This window comes from Bidens hawaiensis, unplaced genomic scaffold (assembly GCF_021521415.1).
Source record: "Bidens hawaiensis isolate Kalapana, Puna unplaced genomic scaffold, B.hawaiensis_p1.1 tig00020322_1, whole genome shotgun sequence".
Lineage (NCBI taxonomy): Eukaryota > Viridiplantae > Streptophyta > Magnoliopsida > Asterales > Asteraceae > Bidens > Bidens hawaiensis.
The window spans coordinates 302,400-315,793 of NW_027493088.1; the positions used below are offsets into that span (position 1 = coordinate 302,400).

The following is a 13,394-nucleotide window of genomic DNA, read 5'->3' on the forward strand; positions in this document are numbered from 1 at the left end:
GACCTTTTTTGTTGCGTATGATATTAAGATATATTGTTAAGTATTGTATATTGTATAGTTGTTGTCGGCGCACTGAGTAAAACTTTTACTCAGGCGTATGTTTTGTTACACGACTATCCTGGAAGACTTAGAAGAGCGGCCTAGGTGTAAAAAGAACAAAGGGTTTTCATAAACATACTATTGACGTTTTTGTATTTTGTTTGACTCATTCTAATGTTTTACTCGGTTAATGGAATGACGTTTCTAATTAACGCATTAATATAGTAGGGGGCGGTGTGGTTGCCATCATCAACAGTTGTTGGTCGGCCAACAATCAAGAGGTGGTGGTTGTGGTGGTAGTTTTGCTAGGGCGTAGATGATGGCGAGAGACAGATGGTAACAATTTAATGATAGATTCTAGTTCCTTTATGATTACAAGTAAAATTCAAAACCCTTTCATAGATCTATTATTACAAGTCAAATTCCTTAACAAATTTCATTAATTTCCTTTAGAGAAACTCGTGCGAAAACCAAATCTTTAGAACATATAGAGGTGTTAAAGTTTAAGACAACAACTAGAATAATTGAAATATAACTAAGTACTAGTATGATAAGTAGTAATAATAATAATCTAATGCCATACTTAACGTATTAAACCTCACAACTATAGACTTTGCTGTGGATATCTTCATAATTACGTGTTGAAGTTTTGCAATATTTCTTCTTCATCGGGTATAAGATAGAATCTTCACATTGATAATAATCACATTTTTCCCTTTGAATAGTGACGAAATTTTATTGATGTGACGGTATGACCCGTATGTTGTGAAAGCTATGTCATATCGTATGATGTAACATGCATAAAGTTTGCAAAAGTCATATGAGTTGTATAAACGTCATACAACCCACATGAACTAGCAGACATGCTGATGTGCATATTAAAGGGTGACGTATATAATTTTGTTCACACAATTCATTAATTACATTGCACAACCGCCTGATCACACGTTTTTGTTACAGTGCAGAGAACATCTCAAGTAAGAGGTTTGGAGCAACAACCATTTTATAGATTTGGGTTTTCCCATGACGGGTTTCCAATAAAAGTGGCAGCCCTACTGATCTATTTACATGTTTAGCCGAATAACCCTAAACCCGTTCGGCCCATTACGCATCGATCCATTAACCATGTACCGAGCCGAGATGTGTCAGACTCAATGTGGGCTTCAAAAGCCCTAAACCCGTTCGATCCATTACACGTGAGCCAACTATAACTATACCTCTCTCAAAGTCTCACCAACTTTTTATAACTAACTTGTTTCTTCAAACGGTTATATAATATAACCACTTCCAGTTACTCCACTAACAAACTCCATAACTAACTAAATAACTACGTACCACCACCATTTTTAAACTCTGAATTGAACCTTACTCGATCAACAATGGCGTCCACCGGCGTGTTCATGAAACCACCAACTGCATACTCAACCACCACCGATACCTTCTCTACTTCTTCTTCTCCGGTATCACTAAACCACCACCACCACCACCACACTACTGACTCCTCTTCTTTCTCCAAGTCTCGCTTTGACGCCTACAACCGCCTTCAGTCTGCTGCGGTCGCATTCGGCGAAAAGCTTCCGATTCCTGAGATCGTCGCACTCGGAGGCCAATCCGATGGCAAAAGCTCGCTTCTCGAAGCTCTTCTCGGATTCCAGTTCAATGTACGTGAGGTGGAGATGGGAACATGCCGTCCGCTTATTCTCCAGATGGTTCATGATCCTACTGCTCTTGATCCTATATGCCGATTTCAGGTCAATTCATTATTTGAATGATTGTATATAATACGAGTAGTAGTTAATCACTTAATTGAATTTGTTGCTGCTTAGTTAGGGCTTATAGTTTCTGAATATTATTGATCATGGAGCTGTAGTTATGGTTTAGTATTAGTGTGATTAACTTATTATTGCTGAAATTTGGATATTATTCTGTGAGTGTTAGAAGAGTGACAATTGGTTGATTCATGAGGCTTTGGTAAGAAGTTAATATGTTATTATTGAATTTAACACTCTGATTTCAAGTCAGTTCCACTAACAAATATTTTAAACTGTTATTCTGAATTTTTTTTTGGCATACAGAAAAGGTGTAATTAGGTCACTTCCTCTTTTAAATAATTATACAATAATACAGAATTGAATATATTGCTGCTTAGTTAGGGTTTATAGGTTCTGAATATTATTGGTGATTGTTGCTCAATTTTGGATATTATTCTGTTACTGTTAAATGAGTTTCAATTGGTTGATTCATGAGGCTTTGGTAAGAATTTAACATGCTGATTTTAGGCTTTGGACATTATTCTGTTCTTCTTGAAAATAATCATATAGAATTGAATTTCATCACTCATTGCTGCCTAGTCAGGGTTTAGAGTTTCTGAAATTTTTTTATCATACAGAGAAGTTGTAATTAGGTCAGTTCCTCTTTTGAATAATGATGCAGAATCGGATAAAATCTTGTTAGTGCTGCATGAGTTTCAAATGGTTAAATCACGAGGATTGGGAAACTGTGTAGAAACTAATGTTTTCCTCTTCAAATAAGAGTTTTAGCGGTTATTTTTTTGTGTGTATATGAATGATACTGAAGTTTGAAAGTAACATGTCAGGAAGAGGATTCTGAGGAATATGGAAGTCCCATTGTATCATCATCAGCAATTGCTGATACCATCAAATCAAGAACTGATGCAATGTTAAAGAAGACTAAAACTGCAGTCTCTTATAAGCCGATTGTAATGAGAGTTGAGTATGCTCATTGTCCCAATCTCACCATTATCGATACTCCAGAATTTGTTCTCAAGGTAGTTTATACGAAACTCAGCTTTTGTTTTGAGAAAAGGGCCATGTTTATAATAATCTGAACCATATTTAATAGGCTAAAAAGGGTGAACCAGAAAGCACACCAGAAGAAATTCTCTCAATGGTGATATCGTTAGCTAGTCCACCTAATCGCATCCTTTTATTCCTCCAACAAAATAGTGTGGAGTGGTGCTCGTCTTTGTGGTTGGATGCCATTCGTGACATTGATCCATCCTTTCGAAGAACGTTAATTGTTGTCTCCAAGTTTGATAACCGGCTTAAGGTACATAAATAATTTAATCTAAAACTACTTGAAAAATAAAGCATTTAATGGTTATCTTTCTTGGTTTTATTTCTGCAGGAATTTACTGAACGGTGGGAAGTTGATCGATACCTGAGTGCAAGTGGCTACCTTGGAGAGAACACACAACCTTTCTTTGTGGCTCTACCAAAAGAAAGAACTGCAGTTTCAAATGATGAATTCAGGAAGCAAATATCTCAAGTGGATTCAGATGTTATACGCCATCTGAAAGAAAATGTTAAAGGCGGATATGATGAAGAAAAATACAAATCCCACATAGGTTTTGGTCGTCTGAAAGATTATCTGGAATCTGAGCTTCACAGGAGGTATAAAGAAGCTACACCTGCAATATTAGCTTTGCTTGAACAACGTTGTAGTGAAGTCACTGCTCAGCTAAACATCTTGGACTCCAAAATACAAGCAACTTCTGATGTTGCTTACCTCAGAAGATCTTCAATGTTGTTTGCATCCTCCATCTGCAACCATGTGGTATGAATTCTTTATTCATCATTCTTAATTCAAGAGCAATTGATTAGTATTTGGATTTAATGAGATTGTTTTCTAAAATGCTGAAGGGAGCATTGATAGACGGATCTGCAGATCCTGACCCTGAGCAATGGGGAAAAACAACAGCCGAAGAGAAATCAGAAAGTGGTATGGGGAGTTGGCCTGGAGAAATTTCTGATATAAAACCACCAAATTCCACCTTACGCCTTTATGGTGGTGCTGCTTTTGAAAGAGTTATGCATGAATTTAGATGTGCTGCTTATTCAGTTGAATACCCTACTGTTTCAAGGGAGAAGGTAATATCATAACATCATGAATGTACTTGAATAGTTGTCTTATAACAAACAAGTTGGGCTGACTCATCTTTTTGACAGATGTCAAATATAACACTTGCACATGCTGGCAGAGGAGGTGGAAGGGGAATTGCAGAGGCTGCTGCAGAGATTGCCCGAGCTGCTGCCAAATCATGGCTTGCGCCACTTCTTGATACTGCTTGTGAACGACTTGCTTATGTGTTAAGTAACCTCTTTGATCTTGCCATGGAGAAAAATCAACACCTTCACTTTGAAGGTAAGAGCTTTAATGCTATTTCATACATACTAGTATCTATACAAATGAGTGATTAAAATCCAAAAGAAAACTTGTGTTTTGGTTTACAGATGGGAAGAAAACTGGGGATATGGATGGATATGTCGGTTTTCATGCTGCCTTAAGGCGTTCTTACAATTGTTTCATAAGGGATCTTGTAAAACAGCGCAAGCAACTCGTTCGACAACACTTGGATTCGATAACAAGCCCGTATTCTCTAGTGTGCTATGAGACTGATCTCTTGTATGGGTCAGGCCCAAACTCTAGTTCTGGTTACCAGACATCATGCCTTGATCTTTCAGATCAAGAAAACATACCTCCAGTGAATAATAATCAGGACACAACACCTGGGAGGGTTCTTAAAGCAGCAGGAGAAGCTGATAAACTATCACCTGACCGAGCAAGGGAACAAGGAAACTTCATTGAAGGTGGAGCAAGAAAACGTCATCCCAGAATGCCAGGTGACAGCAAAATGTTGGGTAATCAAAAGGGTTCACAACCAGGGTCAACCTACGACCAGATATGCTCATTAGCTGCACAGCATTTTGCACGGATTCGTGAAGTTCTGGTTGAACGGAGTGTGACTACAGCTTTGAATTCAGGATTCATAACCCCATGGTATATGTGTTTGTTTCTGAAATGAAACCAATTTCTTATAACGATGTTGAAACTTATATATATTACTTTTGGTGTTTTTCAGTCAGGAAGGTCTGATGGTAGCACTGGGAGTGGACTTGTTTGCTGTAAAAGATGAGAAATTCATGGATATGTTCGTTACGCCTGGAGCGATTGACATTCTTCAGAGTGAAAGGGAGTCTCTTCTGAAGCGCCAGATGATATTACGTTCCTGTTTGACTGAGTTTAAGTCAGTCGCAACGTCCCTGTGAGAAATTGTTTTCATCTCATAAGCAAATGAATATTTGGCTCATATTTCATGCAAACGTATCTTGATTTTCCTATGTACAAGTTGGTTCATATTACATACATATATCGATTGATTCTCCTGTCATGCGAGAAATTGCGTTCTCCTAGTGAGCAAAAGAATAATAATGCATGCATATCTTGATTGATTCTGCTGTTTGTGTTTCATATACAGTTTGTTTTGTGTTTGTGGATAAGTTGCTCTTGTTCTTCAGTTTATTAAGCTACATGTTTTCAGCGTATGCGCCTGTTGACGAATATTACATACTCTGTATAGTATATACTTGTACTGGTTCATGTAGAATTTGTTGTTTGCATGTGGAGAGGTGGCTTGACACTGAGAATATGGGCTTCAACTTATGGTGCTAGATGTGCAAGGCTGCAACAATAATATTAGTTCTAACAAATTCTGTGCTGCAAGTCTGCAACCACATTAATACAACTGTTGTAATAATCAAAGTTAAACAGAAGTGCATTGAATTGAATACTGTTAATTACAAAGATGTGCGTATTTGCTTAAAAATGCCCGTTAACTTTAAAGTAATAATGATAACGAAAAAAAGTCTAGCATTCGGCTGCAAGAAACGAATCGGTTGGGGGTGTGGGGGGTTTAAGAAATAACTAGAGATTTCCCCTCACAAGTTGTGCAGTGAATTCGGTCTATAAAACTCAGGCGTTGCAGTGGCAAATCATTGCGAATTCGGTCGGTGTCAGCTACATTCCTTACGGTACAGAAACTAAACCTAAAAAATAACTCCGTCAACATATTTTTTCAAAAGTAGCGGCACCCATATAACTTATTTTTTAAAAATATAAAAATTAACATATTATAAACGACATCGATTTGGTTGGTAAAACCCGGACATTTTGGCGGCCATTCGAGGCATATTCAGTCGGTATAGGTTACGTTCGTTACGCTACCATGATTAAACTCAAAACATATAGAATAATAGAAAGATTAAAATATTTAAAACGATGTTTATTCGGTCGGTAAACCCGGGGCAATGGTAAAACCTGAGCGTTGTCAGTAAAACCGAGATTTGGTAAAACCCGAGCGTTGTTGGTAAAACCTTGGTATTGATAAAACACGAGCATTACGGAGGCGAATCGACTCGATTTCGGTCAAAATCAGTTATGCTCGTTGCAGTATAAACAATGTTGATAAAACCCAAGTTTTACGGTGGCGAGTCAACGCGAATTCAGTCAATATAGTTTATGTTCGTTACGATATAAACAACATTTGAAAAATAAAAAAGCATATATCACATATCTTGCAAAACAAAAGGAAAACAAAAAAAACTATAAAAATCATAAACAATCTTGTCGCACCGACCTTTACGTTTAATAGTAATAAAATAACCAGGTAGACTTGTATCTTCTATGTTTAGCTTGTAATAAAGCAAACGAAACCCCACACGGTGGCAGAATGCGAACTCGTTTAGTATTGGGTTACAGTTCAAAAAATTCAGAAAATAAAAAAAAGCAAATTCGTCAACATCCAAAAACAACAAATTAACTTAATATATATATATATGCTCGAACGTTACAGCGGCGTGCCGATGCGGCGATGCGAATTTGATAGGCATCGTGACATAACCTGCACACTGCAATGTCGATGCGAAATCAGTCGATACCCGATTACGCCACCAGAAAAAAAAATCGTCATCACTCATATACAACATATTAGCATATTTAAAACAAAAAAAAATGTGTGTGCTGTAGCAGCAAACCAACACGAATTAGACAACATCTAAGGTTAAAAAAATGTGCTTGGCGGCGTCGAACCGACGCAAGTTCGGTAGCTATCGACATTGCTACATTGTTAATAACTTAATATAGAATTGGGTCGTTATCAACGATAACGGTGCTACCAAAATAAAAATAAAAAAACAGAAAGGCAACATAAGAGTGAGCCATGTGGACCTATCAATCCCTTGATATATGGTCTACCATTCCATAAACATCTTTCATACGTGGAAATCAAACCATTGTACAACGGTTATTTTGAAAAAAAAATGTTTTTTAAGGATTTGGGCGGTGTTTATCCATGGAAAAAAACCCCAATTCCTTTATTGATGAGCGGCATCAATATGTGGGGCGGTGTTTGACACCAGCCCCAATGGCCACGTCAGCGCTTCTTCAGTAAATCAGCATCCACACCAAATGGTCTAAAGGTTGAATTGGTAATGGGGCATTAAAAACCTGATAAAGTTGAGTAAACTGCGGTTTTTGTTCCTGTAGTTTGTTCAAATCTGCGGTTTTAGTCTAATAGTTTAAAATTTGCACTTTTCGTCCATGGGGTTTCATTTCATTTTGCAATTAAATCCAACTTCACTAACCTCGTTAAGTCTGGTCGTTAAACATATCAACACGTCTTTCACGTGAGGTGCAATTTTGTCTTTTTTCTCCCCATATAAACCCCAGTCCTAATTCGCAAGCCCCTCACGTGAGGGCTGGGGTGTATTTGGGGAAAAAATGGACAAAACTGGCCCTCGCGTGAAGGACACGCTGATGGGCTTAACCACCAGACTTAACAGGGTTAATGAATTCGGATTTAATTACAAGTGAAATGAAACCACAAGGACAAAAATCACAAATTTAAAACTATTGGATTAAAACCACAAATTTAAATAAACCATAAGAACGAAAACCGTGCTCAAGTAGGGAGAATATAGGTTGGGTTAAAACACACATCGTGGGAACACTGGAACAAACTCATACGGTTAGTAGCTTTACCGGTGTAATTGTTTTTTGAAATTGACAAGTTGATCACAATTGTCAACTTTTTTATTATCTTGACAAGAAGATTTGACCAACTTGTCAGATCTATCAATTCCCTTAATTAGTAAACAAATTCACATGTTTCTATTAAATTGACGGTTCATTAATACCAACTTTTACTAGCTTGGCTTTCTGTCTCCTCAACTAACAAATTGTTATCATGGAAACCTAGATTTTCGTATAGTATAACACAAGATACAAAACTCTTTCGTAGAACCAACCACATCTAAACACGCATATACTTAAAAGGTCGGTCATAAATCTAACTTGTCGGGCTTCAAATCTATTTTGTCCGGCCTAAGTACCCATTCCGTTGGGCTTCATTTTCGTATGTAATATTATTTCGTCAGCCCCGAAAAAATAGATTTATGGCTGACCGTTTAAGTGTATACGTGTCTAGATGTGGTTGGTTCAAAAACGGAATGATGTCAAATAGATTTTTTGGATAATATGTTGGATCCGACGGTTGAGAAAGTGATCATTTTAGGTATTTTTGGTTTGAGTGAATTAGTCAAGGAATGTTGTTAGTAAAAATGTTGTTTTGGCACGATCCCAATAATCATATATATCCTTTATTGTCATTCACACACGCTTATCGCGGTGTTACTTTGGAGAATAATAAAATTACAGCAAATATGTTTTGAACATGCATGCCAGATTGATACACATGCATTTTTGGCTTTTTTTTTATAACAGGAAAATGGATTATTATTTAACTGCTTACTTTAGCCAGTTCAAAACTCACATAAAGTATAGCAAAAGGGAAATTGAACGGTGACAAACGTTGGACAATACTTATATATACAAGGACACCGTTTTTGATAGGTGGAAGCTTATTTCCAGTAAAAGGTACTTTACTTGTCTCGTTAGAGAAAGGCAGCCAGCCAAGTAGAAAGCGAAGCTGGAGCCTTAGCTGCCTTGTCAAAGGAAAGCAAAGGTTGAGCCAAGTTACCTGTTCACTCTGGGTCCCACCCGTCCTCGAACCGCCAACTCCGTTCACTGCCTTCTCTCCAGAACTCCAGTTTGGCTTGGTTACTGGAACTCATGGATCTAGGAAAATTTTTACAAGGACCCGGAAGAGGGTAAGTGATGTCAAAATTTCATAAGGGACAGACATGATTTTAACACATATATTTTTTAAAAAAAATTCACATGGGTCTGCCAGTGCTTATTTGAGGAATTCAAGGGCCACGTGCAAAGCACGTATGCCTTCTCGAGTTCTCGTTTGAGCAATCATGTGGTAAAATAAGTTAAGTCTAATTGTTTTATGTCATTCTCGCTTTGGTGGGGTGGTAAGATGGTTAGAATTAGGAGTTCAAACCCCATGGTGTACAAAATATTTAGTCGTTCAAAAAAAGTAGTTGTTTTATAACATATACGAGTAATTTAATTTTCAGGGTCTAGATTAACTTTAGCCCACAATAAGATTTTTAGATATGATTTTTAAATTGGTAAAATAACTTTGTTTAATTGATTGTTATCACAATTTTTTTTATATTCGTATGTTGTATCCAAAATTTTGAAAATAAAAAGAATAGCTGAAATTGATACGTAATAATTTAATGATTGTTGACAAAGTTATATACCTGGTTGAAACTAATAAATGTTATGCTCATATGGTACACTAATTAAGCATAGGGGCCGAGTTCAGTTAGAAATCAAATCAATTAAACTCAGTTTTTTTAGAGTTTTAAGTGTACGTGATTGATCATTTCAATTAACTAAGTTTAAAGTTAAAACCTTTAAACTAGTTCGATTTCAATTAATACTAACTCAAGTTAGATTCCATAAAATGGCCAAATAATCCTTGCTTGTTACATTTTTTGGACTGAACTAGTTAAAATGACTAAGTGACGATAACCGAATCTAGAAATTCTGAATTAAAGAGTTACTAATAAAGTGTTTTGCTCCCACCATCTTTTAATAGCCTAGCCCCAAGTCATCTTCTCTGATGATGAACTGTCCGTCGCGATCGAAACACCTGCCATAATAATTCGGGTCATCTTTCTCCATAGTACCAATCCCACCATCTTATACATTCAAAACAAATAAGTGTTAATTGGTGTTTTTTTTTTTGTTAATTTTTAGTCTTAGTTAAGCTTAAAACACAGAAATATGCATGTATTGTGTATTGTTTTTCCAACAATTTGTTAAGTTTTTCTTGTTTTTTATTTTATCGTATAGTATGTTGGGTGTTTATAAATTGAGTTGCATGATCTTTTTAATGCATGATGTCTTATGTTGTTGATTATGTTATCACGTACATAGGGTGAAATTTATTGTATGATTGCATTTCGATGCAATTTATATATATGTATTTTCTTAATATTAAAATATATAGGTCATATGTATTTCAATGAAGTTTATTTATATATATACTTGTTAATGTTGGAATACTTGTTCATGTTATATGTTTATTATCCAAAAACATAAATGTGAGATATATTTTTGCGTATGCTATATGCAAATTTTGTAGGAAATGTGATTATTTATGCAAAAATCACAAGTGTGGTTTATGTGTAACTTATGCAAAAACACGAGTATATTGTACAAATAACTTTGTCCAAGATAAAATTATAATGCAACAAGAAATTATAAACATAAAATTGTTGTTTTTTTAAGCTATCATGGTTTGATTAATATGTTAATTGGAGTAACTATTTGTATCATTTGATTGATTATGATAATTGGAGTTTAAATTACGTTTGGTTAATTATGTCATGAGAAAAAGAATATAGATATTATTAGGGGAATGTTCATGTACATTTTAATATTAACATAAGAACGTAGGAAATAATGTCAATTTATAAAAAATGAGAACGTAAGAAACAATACCAACTGCAATACCAATCTACATAAACAATGATTTATAATAACAAAGAAAAGAACCTAAAAATTATAACAAAATAATCAAAATCAAGAACAAAATAATAACAGCATATACCAACAAATACTTATAACAACAAAAGAAAACATCTAATAATAACAACAAAATATAAATCAGCAAATACTTATAACGTCTCATAATCGAAAATTAGCAAATACGAACAAAACATAACAGCAAACACCAATAAAAATAAACCTAATAATAACAACAAATTGGTTCTCACCATTTTCATGTTAATAATAAAATGTATTTGATCATGTTTCGATATTATTATGTTATACTTTTATACTATTTTCATAATTTGTTCTTAAACATTTATAATAAAATCAAATAAGTGGCTAAGATTGATTTCTTAAGACTTTTCGTAATAATCTGAGTTCTTGCATGATAACTTCCTTTGCACACACACATATACACAGACATTATTAATTTATAATTATATGTATCAAAATTGTCACACTATCTATACTATATAATAAATAAATGTTCTTAATGGCACATGACATCACATAAGATAATAACAAAGAAATAATTTATGATTTTTGAATTTTTTAACAACTTTTTATTTTCAAATTGTGTAATGTGTAATTTTTTATTATATAATATATATATATATATATGTGTGTGTGTGTGTGTGTGTGTATGATACATTTTTTTTGTATTTCACATTATGTTATTATTTAAAAATAATTATTTATTCTAACCCGTGTGCTACACGGGTAATTAACCTAGTTTGAAATACATGTAATGTGTAGTTTTTTTTTTTTTTGAATAGCGTTTGGATCCCCCGCCAATACCTGAGTGAGCCTTCCTAAGACGGGATGTCAATCATCCAGACTGATTTTGACGCCCCAGGCCTGACTCACTTAAGAACACCATCAAGGAGGAAACCCACCACTGTAATTGATTAGTATTTGGATTTAATGAGATTGTTTTCTAAAATGCTGAAGGGAGCATTGATAGACGGATCTGCAGATCCTGACCCTGAGCAATGGGGAAAAACAACAGCCGAAGAGAAATCAGAAAGTGGTATGGGGAGTTGGCCTGGAGAAATTTCTGATATAAAACCACCAAATTCCACCTTACGCCTTTATGGTGGTGCTGCTTTTGAAAGAGTTATGCATGAATTTAGATGTGCTGCTTATTCAGTTGAATACCCTACTGTTTCAAGGGAGAAGGTAATATCATAACATCATGAATGTACTTGAATAGTTGTCTTATAACAAACAAGTTGGGCTGACTCATCTTTTTGACAGATGTCAAATATAACACTTGCACATGCTGGCAGAGGAGGTGGAAGGGGAATTGCAGAGGCTGCTGCAGAGATTGCCCGAGCTGCTGCCAAATCATGGCTTGCGCCACTTCTTGATACTGCTTGTGAACGACTTGCTTATGTGTTAAGTAACCTCTTTGATCTTGCCATGGAGAAAAATCAACACCTTCACTTTGAAGGTAAGAGCTTTAATGCTATTTCATACATACTAGTATCTATACAAATGAGTGATTAAAATCCAAAAGAAAACTTGTGTTTTGGTTTACAGATGGGAAGAAAACTGGGGATATGGATGGATATGTCGGTTTTCATGCTGCCTTAAGGCGTTCTTACAATTGTTTCATAAGGGATCTTGTAAAACAGCGCAAGCAACTCGTTCGACAACACTTGGGTTCGATAACAAGCCCGTATTCTCTAGTGTGCTATGAGACTGATCTCTTGTATGGGTCAGGCCCAAACTCTAGTTCTGGTTACCAGACATCATGCCTTGATCTTTCAGATCAAGAAAACATACCTCCAGTGAATAATAATCAGGACACAACACCTGGGAGGGTTCTTAAAGCAGCAGGAGAAGCTGATAAACTATCACCTGACCGAGCAAGGGAACAAGGAAACTTCATTGAAGGTGGAGCAAGAAAACGTCATCCCAGAATGCCAGGTGACAGCAAAATGTTGGGTAATCAAAAGGGTTCACAACCAGGGTCAACCTACGACCAGATATGCTCATTAGCTGCACAGCATTTTGCACGGATTCGTGAAGTTCTGGTTGAACGGAGTGTGACTACAGCTTTGAATTCAGGATTCATAACCCCATGGTATATGTGTTTGTTTCTGAAATGAAACCAATTTCTTATAACGATGTTGAAACTTATATATATTACTTTTGGTGTTTTTCAGTCAGGAAGGTCTGACGGTAGCACTGGGAGTGGACTTGTTTGCTGTAAAAGATGAGAAATTCATGGATATGTTCGTTACGCCTGGAGCGATTGACATTCTTCAGAGTGAAAGGGAGTCTCTTCTGAAGCGCCAGATGATATTACGTTCCTGTTTGACTGAGTTTAAGTCAGTCGCAACGTCCCTGTGAGAAATTGTTTTCATCTCATAAGCAAATGAATATTTGGCTCATATTTCATGCAAACGTATCTTGATTTTCCTATGTACAAGTTGGTTCATATTACATACATATATCGATTGATTCTCCTGTCATGCGAGAAATTGCGTTCTCCTAGTGAGCAAAAGAATAATAATGCATGCATATCTTGATTGATTCTGCTGTTTGTGTTTCATATACAGTTTGTTTTGTGTTTGTGG

General features: G+C 35.7%; 2 protein-coding genes across 2 annotated transcripts; both read left to right on the forward strand.

Annotated features, from left to right (window-relative positions):
- The first annotated feature begins 1,398 nt into the window (after positions 1-1,398).
- LOC143560317 (dynamin-related protein 5A-like) lies at positions 1,399-5,411 on the forward strand. The gene is made up of 8 exons (XM_077048643.1): positions 1,399-1,790; positions 2,636-2,827; positions 2,902-3,108; positions 3,187-3,615; positions 3,702-3,929; positions 4,008-4,203; positions 4,293-4,839; positions 4,922-5,411. The coding sequence occupies exons 1-8, from the start codon at positions 1,419-1,421 to the stop codon at positions 5,106-5,108; spliced, it is 2,358 nt and encodes a 785-aa protein (XP_076904758.1). The 5' UTR covers positions 1,399-1,418; the 3' UTR covers positions 5,109-5,411.
- A 2,206-nt stretch (positions 5,412-7,617) lies between these two features.
- On the forward strand, positions 7,618-13,394 carry LOC143560299 (dynamin-related protein 5A-like). Its single transcript, XM_077048627.1, has 6 exons — positions 7,618-7,680; positions 9,089-9,163; positions 11,761-11,988; positions 12,067-12,262; positions 12,352-12,898; positions 12,981-13,394. The coding sequence occupies exons 1-6, from the start codon at positions 7,618-7,620 to the stop codon at positions 13,165-13,167; spliced, it is 1,296 nt and encodes a 431-aa protein (XP_076904742.1). The 3' UTR covers positions 13,168-13,394.

Excerpts from the sequence above, each read along its gene's own strand:
- LOC143560317 (XM_077048643.1), top strand. The coding sequence starts at position 1,419 with ATGGCGTCCACCGGCGTGTTCATGAAACCACCAACTGCATACTCAACC. Across the intron at positions 3,616-3,701 it reads CCTCCATCTGCAACCATGTG|GGAGCATTGATAGACGGATC; the intron begins GTATGAATTCTT and ends AAAATGCTGAAG. Across the intron at positions 3,930-4,007 it reads CTACTGTTTCAAGGGAGAAG|ATGTCAAATATAACACTTGC; the intron begins GTAATATCATAA and ends TCTTTTTGACAG.
- LOC143560299 (XM_077048627.1), top strand. The coding sequence starts at position 7,618 with ATGGACAAAACTGGCCCTCGCGTGAAGGACACGCTGATGGGCTTAACC. Across the intron at positions 7,681-9,088 it reads TAACCACCAGACTTAACAGG|TGCTTATTTGAGGAATTCAA; the intron begins GTTAATGAATTC and ends TGGGTCTGCCAG. Across the intron at positions 11,989-12,066 it reads CTACTGTTTCAAGGGAGAAG|ATGTCAAATATAACACTTGC; the intron begins GTAATATCATAA and ends TCTTTTTGACAG.